Source organism: Rhincodon typus, chromosome 5, assembly GCF_021869965.1.
Source record: "Rhincodon typus isolate 14 chromosome 5, sRhiTyp1.1, whole genome shotgun sequence".
NCBI classification, from domain to species: domain Eukaryota; kingdom Metazoa; phylum Chordata; class Chondrichthyes; order Orectolobiformes; family Rhincodontidae; genus Rhincodon; species Rhincodon typus.
This window is the reverse complement of record NC_063336.1, coordinates 91,801,988-91,820,100: the sequence shown is the minus strand read 5'-3', so window position 1 is coordinate 91,820,100 and position 18,113 is coordinate 91,801,988. Positions and strand designations below refer to the sequence as shown.

At 40.6% G+C, this 18,113-nt stretch overlaps 1 protein-coding gene across 1 annotated transcript in view; it reads left to right on the top strand.

Annotated features, from left to right (window-relative positions):
- LOC109928798 (CUB and sushi domain-containing protein 1-like) overlaps positions 1-18,113 on the top strand; it is a 2,165,117-nt gene that overhangs the window by 1,854,826 nt on the left and 292,178 nt on the right. The window contains exons 39-41 of the mRNA XM_048597409.1: positions 8,380-8,504; positions 9,007-9,103; positions 11,574-11,678. Of these exons, the coding sequence (XP_048453366.1) occupies positions 8,380-8,504; positions 9,007-9,103; positions 11,574-11,678 (327 nt within the window). The remainder of the gene's footprint in view (positions 1-8,379; positions 8,505-9,006; positions 9,104-11,573; positions 11,679-18,113) is intronic.

The window sequence follows — 18,113 nt, the reverse complement described above, 5'->3', positions numbered from 1 at the left end:
CTTCCTTGTTTGGCAGGAAATGGATGTTTCACCCACAGGAGCAGCCTCTGACTTCCATATTGAGGACAAGGATTCACTTGTCATACGGGTGGGGGGTGCGTGAGGAACTGAATATTGAGCATTCCCCCATCTGTACTGCTTCACTCTGCACTGTTATGGACTGGCTTCTCCAGTAATGACAAAAAAGGGAGGAATGAATGAGATAACAGTGGGTAACATGGCTGTTGTTGCTGTGATAGGTGGACAAAAGTTGGTGAGACATCCCAAGTGAGAGAATGGCCGGTGCTACAGCCATCCAGGGTTAATGCTGGGGTGAGGTTGAGAGGATCAAGTGTGGCACTTAGCCTGGTGGAGCAGAAAGATCATTGACTTTCTTGCAATACAACTAGCTGTTTTCCCACACAGCTAGAAGATGGCACTGACCCAGGTGGTGCCCTCCGATCAGGTTGGCAAGGTCGGCTGGCGCTACCTCCCCTGTTAGTCTTTTGGGAAGCCAATTCCTCTCCCATCCACTAGGACTACCAAGTACCTGTCAGAAAATCACGATTCTTCTCCCTCTTCTCTGCCATGTTCCAACACTGTCCTTCAAAGAGCAGGGCAACTCTAGAATGCCAGTGCTTTTCCAGGTGCACAGCAGCCTTATAAAGATGCCGTGGATACAAAGGATGCTGGTCTTTAGGTGGCTACCTGCTGAGAGGAACAGCGTGTGGTAAGGTGGTGTAGAAACTCGATGTGATGGAGGTCATAGGGACAGGATAAGTATTTAACATGGCACATTTTATAATGTACAGCGATAAAACTCTGTATGCCTTATGACGATAAGCTTCCAAAAAATTTACTGCAGCCAAAAATTGTAAGATTCAGCCCATTGTATGCAGATGCCATTGTGTATATTGAGGTACAGGCATAATGTGGGACCACAATCCCGCAGGCAAGACTTTCAAAAAGATGACATAGGTATGACAGACTGAATGCCCTCTTCTATGCTGTGAGATTCTGTGATACATTTTACCTCTTTCCTTTATTTGTCCTTGATCTTTCTTTCCCTCTCCATTTCCTCACACTTGTGCTATGATATGGCCATGTTCTTCTCAGACCCATACTTCCTTATCTTTCTGCTCTTTTGTCTGTGTTTATAGTGAGCATGTCTCATCCTCTCTCCTCTTTGTCATCATTTTCTGTCCTGCTGCTCACCATCTAATTTTACTTTGATGTCAGAGGTTTTCCATTCTTGGCTTTCTGGTCTTTTTCGATCTGAGTCCCTTGTCCTCATTCCCACTGTTCTTTATCATGATGGACCTCTCTTGGTCTTCTGTGTCATGTTGTTTCTCTGGTAGGCAAGAAAGAAACTGCATTCATATACATTACTGGCAAAGTCAGGGCTGATCAAGGTACATTTTTTTCATGAAATCACCATTGTATTGAGAGGAAAAGGAGCAGCCAATGTTATACTGGTTCTAGAAATAACAGAGAGATGACCAGCTAAACAATCTGTGATGTTGAAGTTGGTTGAGGTGACTTCTTTGAAGAGTGCTGTGAAATCTTTTGCATTAATTGAAGAGGGCAAAAGAATCTCAATTTAACCTTTTGTTGTCTTTGTCAATATATCATTTCCTCAGTACTGCATTAATGAATTATCAGATTCAAGTGTGATTTTAATCCCCTGAAGAGATGCTTGACTCCATGACCTTCAAATCAGAGTCCATTGTGCTAACATTGAACAAAGATTACACCATGGCTGTAACTCACTGTCATTTTGTGTAACTAGTATACAGGTACTTTTGTTTTGCAGTGGAAACTGGACAAATTGTGCACTAAAGGCCGAGCTAGAAAGCTAATAAAAAGACATTGTATTCCAAGCTGCTCCAAAATCACTGAATTTGAGATCAGTACGAGATGTAGTGGGTTATTAAGACATCTATCCATTCCTTTTTGAAAGATGCATTATCATTTTGGGTGTTAGGTTGCTAGAGCTGTCATTTCCAGAGACTGGACGTTACAAAAAATATTGATTGTTTTGGCTTTAGACAAGAATGATTTTCTATTGCTCTGTGCCTCAGTGACATTCATCTCTTATTAATGTCATAATGGAAGCGCAGAACCGTTGTAGCAAGCAGAGCCCTCAGGAAAGCTTTTCGTGCTATTATACCCCAAAACATCTATTCTCCAACTGAATTTCTCAGCTTTCGAAATTCTCATCTACTTTTCAACTATGGCTAAGAGCAAAAATGGGAAGTATGGCGAATTAATTACATCTGCACATTCTAATCCAATTATTTCCCAGCCACTACCCTTTTTTCATGTATAGACAACTCGTTCCCAACTGCCCACGTGCAGTGCCACAGGAGATCAAATAATGTTATATGTATTTTGTAATATAGGGAAAATTCTAGATTCCATGAGTAAAATGGTGTAATATACTGTAATAAATAATATTGTGGTAATAAACTTAATATAGCATTTGAATGCAGTTGTATATAAGCTAAGAAAAGAGACTGTATTCTGCTGCAGCAAAGCATCTTACAGCATATGCTATTGATTAAACCAAATTCTGCACCCTTCAACTCCCCAACATTTTGTGTCCTAAGATGCTCAAATGGTTAAAGTTTTTGAGAAGATTTATAGGTCGGGTTGTGGATGATGTTGTAGACTTGGTCAGCGAGCCGGTGCGTTTGATTGCACACATTTTGTCACCCTGCTGGGTAACATCGTCAGTGCGTCTCTGGTGAAGCGTTGGTGTTCTGTCCCGCTTGTTATTTATATGCCCAACACCCATAAACGGCAATCCGGAATTGCGCAAAGCAGAACAGGAAAACTTGTAAGGAGTTTTTAAAAGGAATGGATACCCAAAAAGCACAATCTGCCGTTACTTCCACAACAGACCACAACAAGAAGACACAACACGGCCAGACACACTATACATCTGGGATGTATCAGAGATGACCACATCTCTGTGGCATCAGGGTACCCACAAACCAGCAACTAACCTGCAACAGGTCCTGACAAACATAAAAGATCCTATAACCACAACGAATAAAACTAACATAATATACAAAACACCATGCAAGGACTGTGAGAAACATTATATCAGCCACACTGGAAGAAAACTGACAATGAGGATACACAAACACCAATTAGCCACCAAGAGACACAACCAATTCTCACTGGTCTCAATACACATGGACAAAGGACACAAATTTGACTGGGACAATACATTCTTAATAGCACGAGTCAAACAGAGACATGCCAGGGAATTCCTGGAGGCCAGGGATTCCAACCGGAACTTTATCAACAAACACATTGAACTGGACCCGATATACAAACCACTGAAAATCAGAACCGGAAGTAATGCCAACCACCCCAGCAAACCGAGGCATATAAATAACACTGACAACGTTACCCAGCAGGGTGACAAAATGTCTGCAATGAAACCCACCAGCTCGGCGAGCAAGCCCACAACCTCAAGCTCAAATGGAAATGGAAAAGCAAAGAAAACTGGGTACTTGCATCAGGGCAATAAACAGTAACCAATGAAGTCTGAGGATTAACAGCAGAAAGACTGAACTGAGGAGTAAATGAAAGAGGTAGATTTAAATGTCCAATGAGGTGCAGAAAGAGAAATAAGAGTAAGGGACACATTGCTTCAAGAGAGAAAGAGAAAAAAAAGAGATAACAAGGAAAAATAAACAAAATAATTAAAGATCAAATTTGATATTTTTAAAGTCTCCCTGGAGAGTTCAAATATGGAAGTATGACACTTGCATTGTTTAATTTTCATTGTCAACAAGATTGCTTGGAAGTAACGGACTACAACAATTGTTAAAAGGATTCTTGCAAGTATAATTGCTATCCATCAGTATCTGAAGTGGGTTCAGCTTGTACATGTGTCCTCACCAGTTCAGCAACTTTACAACATTCTATACATGTCAATGGTGAGGCTGACAGAAAGAAAGTGCACTTTGTGAGGTTAATAATGGCTCAGCATAAGTCGAGCAGCATTATTTTTGAGTGTTTAATGGCCCGAAGTCGTTCTACTACTTTCTGCCTAAATACTGGTGAATGGCAATAGTTTTATCTTCATCCTGGTGGTAGATTATAGCCCAATGTTTCTGCTGCACCACATGTGACCTAATCATGTGGAAAAGAAAACAGAAACTTGCTTTGTAGAGTCTGTTTTATTCAGCTACACGTACTGAAATTAAGAATATGTCTATAAGGAACAGTTGTTAGAGGACAAGGGAACACATTTTACTCAGGTAGAATACAATAAATGCTTGCTATAACTGATGTAGTCATCCAGAACTATGTCTGTTGAGCTTGAGAAGAGAGAGTAAATTTAGTGAGCTGATAATGGAGTAAGTTGAGAACATCACAAAGCAATCACAAACCTTTTAAACTGAAGGAAGTACAAATCATGGAAAGTAATATGTCCTGATAATGTAACCCTTTACATTCATTATAATTCAGGTGATTCTGCTGTAACCACAACCAAGCTTATTTTTCTTAAGCTGCCCAAAATAGATGCTATACCCCAGATAGGGTCTGATCATGGTTCTGTCGAATTGAAGCACAATTTCCTTTACATTGTATTTCAGTCCAGATGAGAGAAGGACCAAATTTCCTTTTGTGTTTTTGATTGCAGTTTATAACTGCAGTTTCTTTCAGTGATTTATAATTAAAGCTATTGAAATTATACTGCTCCTATAAATGTTTTTGTCTCACCATGTGTAAACTATGCCAAATTGTCTTTCTCAGATCTAAAGTGGATAATCTTTCATTTTTCCCAAATTGAATTCCAGGTGCCATACTTTTGACCACTCACTTATCACAACAAACAAACCTTAAGAAAATTGTACAAATTTAAACTCACAATTATGAGATTAACACTCATTTTTCCTGGTTATGAAATAAAATCAATTGCAGCAAGTCTATATCCCTTTATGTTTTTTCAAATATGACTAAGACAAGGCAAGCTGTCTGAAAATGTGAAACCACCTCAAGATGGAGGTAAGCAAATAAATGAATCACTTCAAGGATAATGGTGAATGTTATGAAGAGAGAGACTTCCTGCAAATCACACCCATCCAAAATTATTATGGTTTCAGAAAGAAATGAATAAATGCAAGACATTCCTGCCCAATACAAACTTATGAACTATACGCTGTAACAAATATTTCAGGGGAGGTTCTGAGGGCTTTAGAGAAATGACTGAAAGTGATATTACTGTCTTCACTGGGCTGTCTCCCTTATAAATAAGAAAGTTGGCCTGACTCACACAGAAACAATCACTGAGAAGAACCACCAAGAACCCAGCTAACTAAGCCACAGAGAGCTAATGCATTTAAAAATAATTGCCAGTACTACTAAATAGTGAAACTAGGTAACCAACCATGGTCTCAGGCTAAAACCTAATGTCTCAAAGACAACCAAAGACTCTCAACAATTTTTAATTTTATCACTCTGTATGAGAAAATGTCCCCTTTTAACTTTGCATGCGTATGAGAGTGTGCAGGTCTAAGTGATTGCACAAAGTGCCATAGGGCTAATGTTGCATCTTTATTATTTTTCTCAAATTTAGCAGGTGAAAAATATTAGTTGGATAGAGGTGTGGCTTTGTGCTAAAAAGGAAAGTACACCTTTGTTATGATCAACTGAGTGGTTCAAATGAAGAACAGCTAACTCGTTCCTCCTTTCCTGGTCATAACCGAAATTATACTTAGATAATTGTTGGTAGAATTGCAGATTATAGGAACAACTGTCTTTTGAATATTATGGGAAGGTAAAGCTTTGGGCACTGTGTTTTGAACAGAATGAATACATAAATAGTATTGAGACAAATCCTGGGATGAGAAAATGAAAAACTGACAGGGCTGAAAACTTGAATTAAAATTGGAAAATAAAACTGCAAATACAAGTGAACTCAGTCAGCATCTGGAAAAGAGAGAGGCAGGATATGTCTCCGTAAATGGTTTAATTTTTATTAGCTGATTGTTTCTGGCTTTCCAGCATCACCTTCTCAGTGATTTTCCTTTTTTGTTTCATTCATTCATTCCAGGATTGTAAGTGTTGTTGATAAGGCCAGTACAAATTGTCTATTCCTATAATTCCCCTGGCAAAATTTGTTTCTCCCCCTTCAAGGAGTTCTGGCTTCAAAACATATTTTGGAAAAAATAACAAGGGCAGGAACAGACATACATGACCTATACAGAATAAAATGTCTTCTGTGACACCGAGCCATTTTGTAGAATGCAGTGGGTCTGAACTCAGTAGGATTAAGATTAGTTTGAGTTTTGTTGAATTACTGTGGGAGGTTAGCTGGACAATCATTGTACTTATAAACTTGCGACTAATTAGAATCCATTTTAATTTTGCCCAATTTGGAAGGCTAAATTTTGTCTCGTCACTTCCTTTTCTATTTCTGTACTTTCTTGGCTTCTCATTTAAAAAGAGATGAAAAGCAATTCTCCTCTATCTTCTGGAGCCACAATTTGTGGGTTAGGGGCACATTTGTAATCCACCAGTCTGAACTGAACCCAAGCCTGAACTGTATTTGAGGGGTAATGCCTCTTGAATGAAGTCGGTATACTTTGGACCAACCTCTGCCATATTCAAATGAAACAGTCATACAAGAAGTACGAACAGCCATTTGAATCTGGTACGCACCAACAACGGGACATTGGAAAAAAAGATAATCTTCAGCCAGAGTTCTTCCCAATGAAAGTTGAAGTGCTGGTTTAAAGTTCCCTTTTGCCCAGATATTGCTGGTGCGATTGGCTCCCATTGCTTTATTTATCGACCCTGCACTTTAGGTGCTTGGCCATATGGCCATATTGGTTGGCTAATGTGGTGCCACTATTTCAGAGAGGTGGTAAGGAATAGCCAGGGAACTATAGACCTGTGAGCCTGACATCAGTGGTGGGCAAGTTATTGGAGGGATTCCTGAGGGACACGATTTACATGTACATGGAAAGGCAAGTTCTGATTAGGGATGGTCAACATGACTTTGTGCGTGGGAAATCATGTCTCACTAACTTAATTGAGTTTTTTGAAGATGTAATGAAGAGGATTGATGAGGGCAGAGTGGTGGACGTGATCTAAATGGACTTCAGTAAGGCAATCGACAACGTTCCTCATGGTAGACTGGTTAGCAAGGTTAGATCACATGGAATAGAGGGTGAACTAACTATTTGGATACAGAACTGGCTGGAAGTAGGAGACAGAGGGTGGAGGTGGAGGGTTGTTTTTCAGACTGGAGCCCTGTGACTAGCGGTGTGGCACAAAGGATCAGTGCTGGGTCTACTCTTTTTTGGAAAAAGATTTGGATGTGAACATAGGAGGTATGTTTAGTAATTTTGCAGAAGACACTAAAATTGGAAGCGCAGTGGACAGCGAAGAAGGTTATTTCAGAGTACAACCGGATTTTGATCAAATGTGACAATAGGCTGAGGAGTGGCAGATGGAGTTTAATTTAGATACATGTGAGATGCTGCATTTTGGAAAGGCAAATCAGGACAGGAATTATCCACTTGATAGTAAGGTCCCCTGGGGAGTGTTGCTGATTAAAGAGACCTTGGAGTGCATGTTCATGGTTCTTTGAAATTGAAGTTGCAGGTCGATAAGATAATGATGAAGGTGTTTGGTATGCTTGAATTTATTGGTCAGTGCATTGAATACAGGAGTTGGGAGGTCATGTTCAGCTGTGTAGGACATTGGTTCGGCCACTTTTGGAGGATTGCATGCAATTCTGGTCTCCCTCCTCTAGGAAGGATACTGTGAAACTAGAAAGGGTTCAGAAAAGATATACGAGGATGCTTCCAGGGTTGGAGGCTTTGAGCTATAGGGGCATGCTGAATAGGCTGGGACTATTTTCCCTGCAGCCTCTGAGGCTGTGGGATGACCTTATTGAGGTTTATAAAATCATGAGGGACATGGATAGGATAAATAGACATATCTTTTCCCTGGGGTGGTGGAGATCAAAACTAGAGGGCATGGGTTTAAGGTGTGAGGGGAAAGATTTAAAGGGGATCTGAGGGTCAACTTTTTCATGCAGAGGATGGTGCATATATGGAATGAGCTGCCAGAGGAAGTGGTGGAGACTGGTATAGTTACAATAGGGCTTAGAGGGATAGGGGCCAAATGCTGGCAAATGGGACTAGATTTGCTTAGGACATCTGGTCAGCATGGTCGAGTTGGACTGAAGGGTCTGTTTCAGTACTGTGCATCTCTATGACTCTATGACTCAAAGTGAGTGGATGTCTTTCTCCACCATGATTCTGGAAGTGCAAAATCTCTGCCCAACTTTTCAAGCTCATTTTTTAAAATGCATTCAGCAGCAATTGATTCTTCAGCAGCTTCTTCAGAGATTGTTTTCTCTTTTAGTACCTTGCCATGGAAATCTGACAGAACGTAGAGGCACCATCCTTTCGCCAGGTTACCCAGAGCCATATGGTAACAGCTTGAACTGTGTCTGGAAAATCACGGTAACCGAGGGAGCAGGTATACAGGCAAGTTATTTGCACGCAGAAGGAATATTTTTACCTTAAGTTCACATCACCCACCAGCAGTTGACACTACATTAAAAAAAACTGGTAGATTCCATTTCTTTGTTCTTGTTCTTTTTATATCTCGACTTGTTTCTGAATTAGAAATGTAAATTGCAAGTCGGATCTGAATCAACACTTCATAAAATTCTTTTGGGGAGAATGTAATTGTTGCGAATAATTTTCTTTATTCATCAGGTGGCAATACTGATCAATGTCTCAGTACATTAAGATTGGTCAAACATGAGGTAAAAGCATCTCTAAACTTTAAGCAGTTTGTAACCAAACAGACTTAAGCCTCACAAGTAACCATGCTTCATGAATTGTCACAAATCAAGTAGGAATTTGGTTTGCCATATTTCATTTTTTATAGTTTGTGATTCAAATTTAACTGTAGTGAGCTAATGAAGCAGTACAGAGCTCTGAATTTTACCGCAACTAAATACTGATTTTATTGAATACTTAGATTCAAGTGATAACCTTTGCCACTGAGCATAACTGGGACTCCTTAGAAATATATGATGGTGGAGATGCAACTGCACCAAGACTTGGGAGCTTCTCAGGTAAGAAATTAATATCCAATGCCTTGTGTTCCTTTCATAAATCAAAAAGGACAAGCAATGCTAGAATATTACTCGTGCTTCCTATGATGCAAATACAACAGGAACGTTTTATGAAACATAGGTGAAAACCTTTTCCTGATACTTAGATGTACTCAGTTGTTGATTTAACTCTCAGTGTGAGCAAAGCCTCGTAAAAATTACCTCTCCTTCATTATGTTAGATAAGCCAAATGAAGACAGTCATGGTCATAGAATCATCGAGTCATACAGCATGGAAACAGACCCTTCCGTCCAACCCGTCCGTGCCACCAAGTTCCATAATTTAAATTAGTCTCATTTGCCTGCGCTTGGCCTACATCCTTCTCAACCTTTCCTTTAATGTATATATCCAAAGGTCTCTGAAATGCTGTAACTGTACCTACATCTCACTTCCTCTGGCAGTTCATTCCGCATATGAACCACCCACTGTGTGAAAAAGTTGCCCCTTGGGTCCTTTGAAATCTTCCTCCTCTCACTGTAAAATTATGCCCTTTAGTTCTGAATTCCCCAACCCTAGGGAAAACACCTTTGCTATTCACCTTGTCTATGCTCCTCATGATTTTACAGATCTCTGTAAGGTCACCCCTCAACCTCCTACACTCCAGTGAAAAATGTCCCATCTTATCCAACCTGTCAACTCAAACCCTCCAATCCCAGCAGCATCCTCATCAATCTTTTCTGCACTGTCTCGAATTTAGTAATATCCTTGCTGTAGCAGGGTGACCAGAACTGTACATAGTACTCCTAACATGGCCTCCCCAATGTTCTATATAACAGCAACATGACATCCCAACTCCTAAACTCAATGGTTTGAGCGATGAAGGAAAGTATTCCAAATGTCGTCTTCACCGCTCTATCTGTGAAGCAACTTTCAATGAACTATCTACCTGAACCCCTCGATCTCTCTGTTCTCGCCAGAACCCTTCTGTTTACTTTGTACGTTCTGCCCTTGTAGGTTTCTTGTAGTACACCTCCCTGATCCACATAAATGAAGAACCAGCCTTTAGGCTCCTCTTCAGCCAGACTACCAGCTGATTCTGGTTTCAGCATACTGCACACTTCCCAATTCAATCTAAAAATAGTAACTGGATCCTTCATACATCGTACAACCCTAAATTCCATTTTCCGATGACGCAGCTCAGTGGACCAATTTGACCACTCAGCAGTTGGCACAGTGCCACATAACAAAGGTCACAGTGATGGTAAAGCTAGTCACTCAATGCCTCTTTCATCCTCTTTCTGACAGATAAGACCATAGGAAATAGAAACGGAGTAAACTCTTCAGCCCCTCGAGCCTTCTCCCCGTTTAATAGAATCATTGCCAATCTGACATTTCTCATATCCACTTTCCTGTGTTTTCCCCATAACCCTTATTTACCCTACTGATCAACAATTTATCTCAGCCTTAAATATGCACAATACAGTTCTCTGTGGCAAGGAGCGCCAAAGAAAGAAGAAATTCCTCTCATCTCAGTTCTAAATTGCTGCCCTTTTATTCTGAGACTATGCCTTCTGGTCCTAGACTGCCCATGAGGGGGAACATCCTTTCAGCACTTACTCCTCACGCCTCTTCAGTTTATGCTTCAATGAGACCACCTCTCATTCTTCAAAACTCTAGTGGATAGAGTTCCAATCTTTTAAAAGTTTGCTCATAAGACAATCCCTCCATGTTAGTATGGATCATCCTAAAGAATCTTCGCTGATTACTTAAATCTTTTAAAATGGGGGCACCAAAACTGCTCACAGTTGTCCAGATGTGGTCTCTCCAGCACCTTGTCCAGTTGCAGAAGATGTCCCTGTTCTTAGACTCTATTATTCAGGGGCAGGTCCCTTGCATTGCATTGCTTATTTCGCCAGCTGGTTCCCTCACAAATTGTAAAGGAAACAATCATTTGAGGTACTCAGAACAGATAAACCTATTTATGCAAAACGCTGATGAAATATGTACTTCTTCACTTGCCACAGTATGAGTTTGGGGGGCGGTGCCGTGAGGAAGGACAAAGGATAAAAGGGAAAGCAGGGTTTTTAATCTCAAGTCTGTTCACCTCGACCTGTGTACAGCAGAGTTCGTAAATACGGATAGCATTTTCCATTCATCTACCTTTGTTGTGAAGCCTACATACCAAGATAGCAAGCATGATCCAAAAAAGTCCACAACAGTGAAAGTCATGTTGTAAATGGAGGTGAAATAGAGGTCAGGGATGCAATGTTTTCTCTATCCACTCCTTAGCCTGGTAAAATATCATAGTCTATGCAGTTCTGTTAGTAGTACAGATAACTTGGCTTTTGAACAGAGATAAGGAAAGAAAATGATCAATCAATTAACTTACAATAGTTGTGAATTAGGAATACAGCTCTGTTTACTGGAAGAGTCAAATCTGGATGTCGTTCTTTGTGATATAGTTAGATTAAAAGAAGGATTTTCATTTCAGGTACCACAGTCCCTGCCTTGTTGAACAGCACCTCCAATCAGCTCTACCTGCATTTTCATTCTGACATCAGTGTGGCAGCAGCTGGCTATCACTTGGAATACAAAAGTAAGCAAGTATTGCATTTGTGCTGATAAGTACCAGCAGTAGAACTGGGTTTGCAACATATCCAATCTTTGGTTATGTGATTTATAAGGGCATTATCACGCATTTTAACACGGTTGAATTTTAATTATATATGTGCTGTGGTATAGTTTAAATTCTCATACCAATGCTGAATATTTCTTATTTTGCATCATGTGTTTGAGTGTCTTTTTTTCATATTGTGAATGTCAGCCGCACTTTTGCAAAACAGTTATTGCAGAACATTGTAGCACAATAGGGGTTAGTTCTTACTCATTCCCACCAAGACCACAGTTTGAACCGAACACTATTTGTTGAAGACCTTTTCTGACAAACTGTCAAATCACAACATGATCTGACCTTTTTTTTAACACAGTTCCTAATAAGAATGAGCTCTCAGCACCATACAGTCAAACATTGGTTACCAATTGACATGAAATTGTCAAACATCACAGTTTTCAGACTAAGAAGTGTTATGCTCAAAGGGAATTCAAACTCGCACTTTTGAGTTAAGAAGTGAGCAGCATTGGCAATAGTACTATTCTAACAGTTGACATCAGATGTACATATGGCCTGAGCACACCGCTGGGATGCAGACTCAAATTTCGTGGACCTGTCATTGCTGAGACTCCAGCCAGAGGAGTAGATAGAGGGAATTTGCATGAGTCATGCCAGTGCAGGGGCTGCAACAGATGCAAGCTCTATCCACTCTCTGCAAATCCCAGGAGGCTGACAGAACTGGGGTTATAGAATGGATTGCCATATGAACAGTTCCATAGCTCTCACAACGAACACCCAGGCAAATAGATATTGGAAAGATCCACACTGGGCTGCAAGTGCAACCCACTAGGCAGTCCAACCTGAATGATAATCAGGAATTTCCCACCATTTAAAACTAAACTGGAAATTTGTGACATGGAATTGTTGCTGCAAGTATTTTCAGGTAGAGTTCTCAGCATCCCTAGACTCTCTAGACTATGTTTGCAAATGCTACATCTTCCTAATACATGGTCTCCTCAATACGGGCAAAAATATTCCTTTAGGCAGCACTGACATGTAAACCTGCTGCACAGAAAGTCTGAAAAGCAAGTGAAGATCTGTCCCCTATTTTTAGTCAACTGCAGTGATCTGCAGACAATATATTCCCATCTAAAAATGACCAACTTCCTTGAGTACAATATACTTATTTAGTCTGAAAGCATCTTGCCATTGAGTTTTACAGCTACTAAACCAGCTGACGACGAGTCAGAAGTTATTCACACCAGCCTGAGTCCCAGTGGAACACATTTGTACACAATTTAATTCGGTTTCATTAGAATAAATCTGTTCTAATGACAGCAAGTAATTATGCAATAGCAATCAAAAAAAGTTGGTGTTTTTATTCTTCGATTAAATGCTGCATGAAACTCATGATTTTGCAATAGCAATTATAGGTTTAAATCATAAGTCAAATTGTGATACATTTATCCTCCAGTTGTGACTATATTTTATGCATCTATCTTCATTGACTACGAATATTTAAAATGTGTTCTCCATTTTATTGGAGACGAGAGTAGTTTGTGCAATATTTTAAAAGCCACAAATATCTGACAGTCAGATAAATATCCCTTAAAGCTTACATGTAGGTTGATGTAATAAATATTAAGTCATAATGAAGTTGCTGCGCGTGAATAATTTTCTTCTTCATTCATGGAATGTGTGTATTATTGGCTAGACCAGCAATTATTGCCCTTCCCTAAATACACTCGAGAAGGTAGTAGTGATTTTTCTCCTTGAACTGCCGCAGTCCATGTGTGTGACTTGGATGGGAACTTGCAGATGATAGTGTCCCATGCATCTGCTCTCCTTGTCCTTCTGGATGGTAATAGTCACAGGTTCCGACGATGCTTTTGCAGGAGGCTTTGTGATTTGCTGCAGTTCATTGGTGCTGTACAACTCATCGATGTCAGGGGAGTGGATTTGGAAGGGGTGCCAATCAAGCAGACTGCTTTGTTGTTTGCTGGTGTTGAGCTTGGTGGGAGTTTTGTTGGAGCTGCATCTATCAGACTAGCGGTGAGTATTTCATCACATTAGCATCTTGCTCATAGTGGACAAGTATTGACAAGACAGGAGGTGAATTGCTCACCACAGAATTCCTAGCCTCTGTCCTGCTCTTATAGCCACAGTATCTGTTTGGCTGGTTCAGCTTAGTGTCCGGTCAATGGTAATCTCCCTTGGATGTTACATTGGGTGTTTCAGAGATGGTAATGCCATTGAATGTCAAGGACAGATGCCTTGATCCTCTTGTGTAGATTTCCATTGCCTAGCATTTATGTGATGTGAATAGTACTCGTTACTTATCAATCCAAACTTGGAAATTGACCAGGTCTTGCTGCAAATGGGCGCAGGCTGCTTTGATATACGAGGAGTCGCAAATGGTGTTGAATATTGTACAATCATCAGTAGCATCCACTCCTCTGGCCTTAAGCTGGAAGGATGAACATTGCTGAAACAGTAGAAGTCGATTAGGCCATGGACACTACCCTGAGGAACTCCTGCAGTGATGTACTGAGACTCAAATGATTGAACTCAAACAACCACAGCTTTCTTCCTCTCAACTGGGTATGACTCCAACAAGCAGAGAGTTTTTGTCTTGATTCTTATTGATGCCAGACTTTCAAACACTTCTTGGATGTCATGTTCGATTCAGGGGCATTCCATGCTTCTGACGCATGACAATGAAGGAACGGTGATATAGTTCCAAGTCAGGATGGAAATTTGCAGCTGATGGCACTATGCATCTGCTGCTCATGTCCTTTTAGGTGGTAGGTTTTGTGGATGCAGAAAATGTTGTTGAAGGATCCTTCATGAGCTACTACACTGCATCTTGTAGATAATACACACCGCTGCCACTTTGCATCACTGGATAAGGTCCTATTCAAGGTGCCTACCTAGTCCTACTGACATTGAGCTCTTGAATATTGTTGGATCTGCATCATCCGGGTAAGTGGAGATATTTCATCATGCTCCTGATTTGTTCTTTGTAGATGTTTCAAGTACTAAACGGCATATTTTTTGCACTAGATTTATTTGCCCACTCAAATTGACCTGTCTTCCTTTCCACAAGGAAAGTGCAAGTCAACAGAATTTATAGAGTGAGGAGAATTGCTCACCACGGAATTCCCAGTCTCTGAGCTGGGAATGTTTGCTGTTGATTGCATCATACTGATTCCATATGTACTCCCTACATAAGGAAATGGTCCATAGTCACATGCAGCAAAAGTTGAGTGGCTTTCAGGCTTGCTTAATAAAATGTAAGTCATTTTCACAGCTCATAAGTGCCTGGCAATGAGCATCACCAGTTGGAGGTAAGCCAAGCATCTCCCCTTCATATTAAATGACCATCACAGAATCCCCCACTACCCTAGGGTTTGCTATTGACTCAAAACTTAATTGCAAATACCTCATAGATACCGTAGCTGCAAAACTAGGTCTGAGGCTGGTAATTCTGCACACAGTTACTCACATCCTGACTGCCCAAAGCCCGCTCACCATCCACAAGACATAATTGAGAAGTGTAATGGAACATCTCCAACTTTCCTGGAACAGTACAGATTTAATGCTCAAGAATCTCAGGGCCATGCAAGGCAAAACTTCATTGGCATCCCATCCACCATCTTCTACTCTCTCCAATACTTGCCCAACCTGGCAGATGTGTGTACCACAGACAAGATGCTCTGCAGGAACTCACCAAGCTTCTTTGAACCAGCTTCCAAATCTATGGCTTCTATCATCTTGAAATACATGAACAACAGACACATAGAAAGACCGCCAGGTGCAATTTCTCCTCTGGCTATCACACCATTCTGATTTGAAAATATATCACTGTTTTTCACTGTTTTGGGGTTAACATCCTGGTTATTCCTCTCTGCCAGCAGTGTGGGTATACCTATATGACAAGGACTGTAGCGGTTCGAGAAGGCAGCTCACAACCAGCTTCTGAAGGGCATTTAGTAGTTGTTCGCCCACATCCCCTGAACAAATAAAATAAGTAAATGAAGCAAATGATAGATGACAAATTACATCATGATCTGTCAGATTACCGCAGATGCACAAAACATGTAACCAGGCTCAGCTGAAGAAAAGAAATGCATTCGCCACTTTGCTTGTGGAAAGGAAAGGGAGTCAGTTTGACTTAGATGCCAAGAATACACAACTTAGTACTTGGATCCCATATAGTTCAAAGTATGTTAAATCTGGCTGCCACCTCCTTTTAGGCATGATCTACTATTGGGTTGAGTGAATACCCTGACCAGGCAATCTTTACTGAATGCACATTATCTGATTCAGTCCCTGATCTCAGAGGGAGAACTTTATTTCAAATGGGGTAGACGTTGTGCCTGCAGCCAATTGAAGGCCAAGTGGTTGTTAGGGACTAAGGTGTGAGTGTACAGGTCTAGGCAGTGGCAACCCCATCCCTCTGTGTAAAACTCAGGCCAATGTTAACTGGGATGCAGCCACTTTCCTTTAAGTATGTATATTTAAGTTACTGAGTAGACCTTGGACATCCATCTTTAGACATAATATTGGCTCAGGGTGAATGCTGTTAAAATGTGTTTCATACACTAACCTCAGTACAGTTTGGTCCTAAAAGCCATTCTCAGCTGTCACCTTTTGTCAATCCTATAAAAGTCTATGTATGTGAATAGCCGGTTAAAGCAAACATGTTCAATCATCAGTTCATGTTACAATTGACTGTGTTCCTGGAGAAAAGTTATCCAGATATCAAAATGGTTGGGTCTTATGTTTTGTTGGGAATTGGTTTGCCTTTTGCCCTTTAACACATTTCTGTTCTAATTTCACATTTAGGTGTTTGCTTTTGTGACAGTTTCAAAGAAAAAAATATTAATTTTGAGTCCGTTATTTTTATCAATTACTGTGTGTCTTTTCTTCCCAAAGCGATGAGTCTGTAGCAAGCCCAGTAACACAATGTCCTAAAATGGTTGGCACAGACAGGTGGCTGAGAATGGGGAGCTTGCTTTTGAATATACTTTTTGTGAAGCTGAGAAGGAAGGGTTTCAGCATTCAGGGTGGGATGTGTGAGTGCCCCTTGAGCATTTGCTACAAGATGTGAAACCCATTTTGTTCGTCCCCAACTTGTCTTTAAAGCTTGAAATTCATTTTGCCTTACTCCCTGTACCACCTGACCTCAACTCACCTGTGAAAACTGCCTGCAGTGTCCATGTTCTCTTCTTCATGGAAATGTGTGCAGTCCAAGAAATTCCATTCAGTTGTGCCACTGATGGGAGTATTGGAGCTGCTGATCACTCAGATTGTCTGTAAACTCTTAAGAGCAGGACCTCCTCTGACTGATAGACCATGTCTCATTTTCAGCCTGTTTAGCCCACAGGCAGTGTGTTACTGCTGCAGGGTGAACTTTTTCTCAGTTTGTCAATTCTTACAATGGGCCCGAACAATACGCCCCTTACCATGAAATTCAGACCACAGATATTCATCACATCGTTCTGTGGAGATTTGCAAAATGGCTTGCATATTTGCCTATGTGGCATCAGTAATTCATTATCTGCAAAGTTATTTGAATCATAGAACCTCACAATATAGAAGAGACCCTTCTGCCCATCGAGTCTGCTCTGACAAAACCACGCCAAGTTAACACTAATTGCACATTTCAGCACTTGGCCCATGGACTCGAATGTCATGACATTTAAAGTTATCATCCAAGTGCTTTTTGAAGATTGTGAGGTTTCCTGCTTCAACTGCTTTCCCAGGCAATACATTCTAGATTCCCACCATCCTCTGGGTGAAAAATACTTTTCTTCAAATACCCTTTAAATCTAAATCTTTCATGTTTCACCTTAAAATTATGACCCCTTGCTATTGACCCTTCAACGAAGAGAATTGGCTGCTTCCTCTCCTCTCTGTCCATGCCCCTCATAATCCTGTACACCTCAGTCAGGGTCGTTTCAACCTTCTCTGCTCTGAAGAAAACAACTTAAGCTTATCCAGACTTTTTTCATAGCTGAGTTGCTCCACCCCAGCCAACATCCTGGTGATATTTTCATACATTCCCAGGTAAATGCATGCTTTTCCTTTCAATCTGGCTGGTTATTATCAAGCACAAGAAAAGATTTCATTTAGTTTTGCAGTCCATGGGTATTGCCTAATCCTTCCTCTCAAGACTTCGGATTAAAACCTACAATTTACTGGCATAATAAGTTTCATAAGATATTAAAAGTCATGTTCTTGAAGCCTGTCAAATGGTAGGTTGGTCGAATGAATATAAATGGAATTTTAGTTTTTGAGAGATCATGGATACGACAGGGTTAATTTCAGCCCAGGTGAAGTTGATGTATGACATAGCCATTGGGTGTAGATTAGACACTGTTGAGCCTTAGACAACTCAGGTCAAGAGAGGTTAGA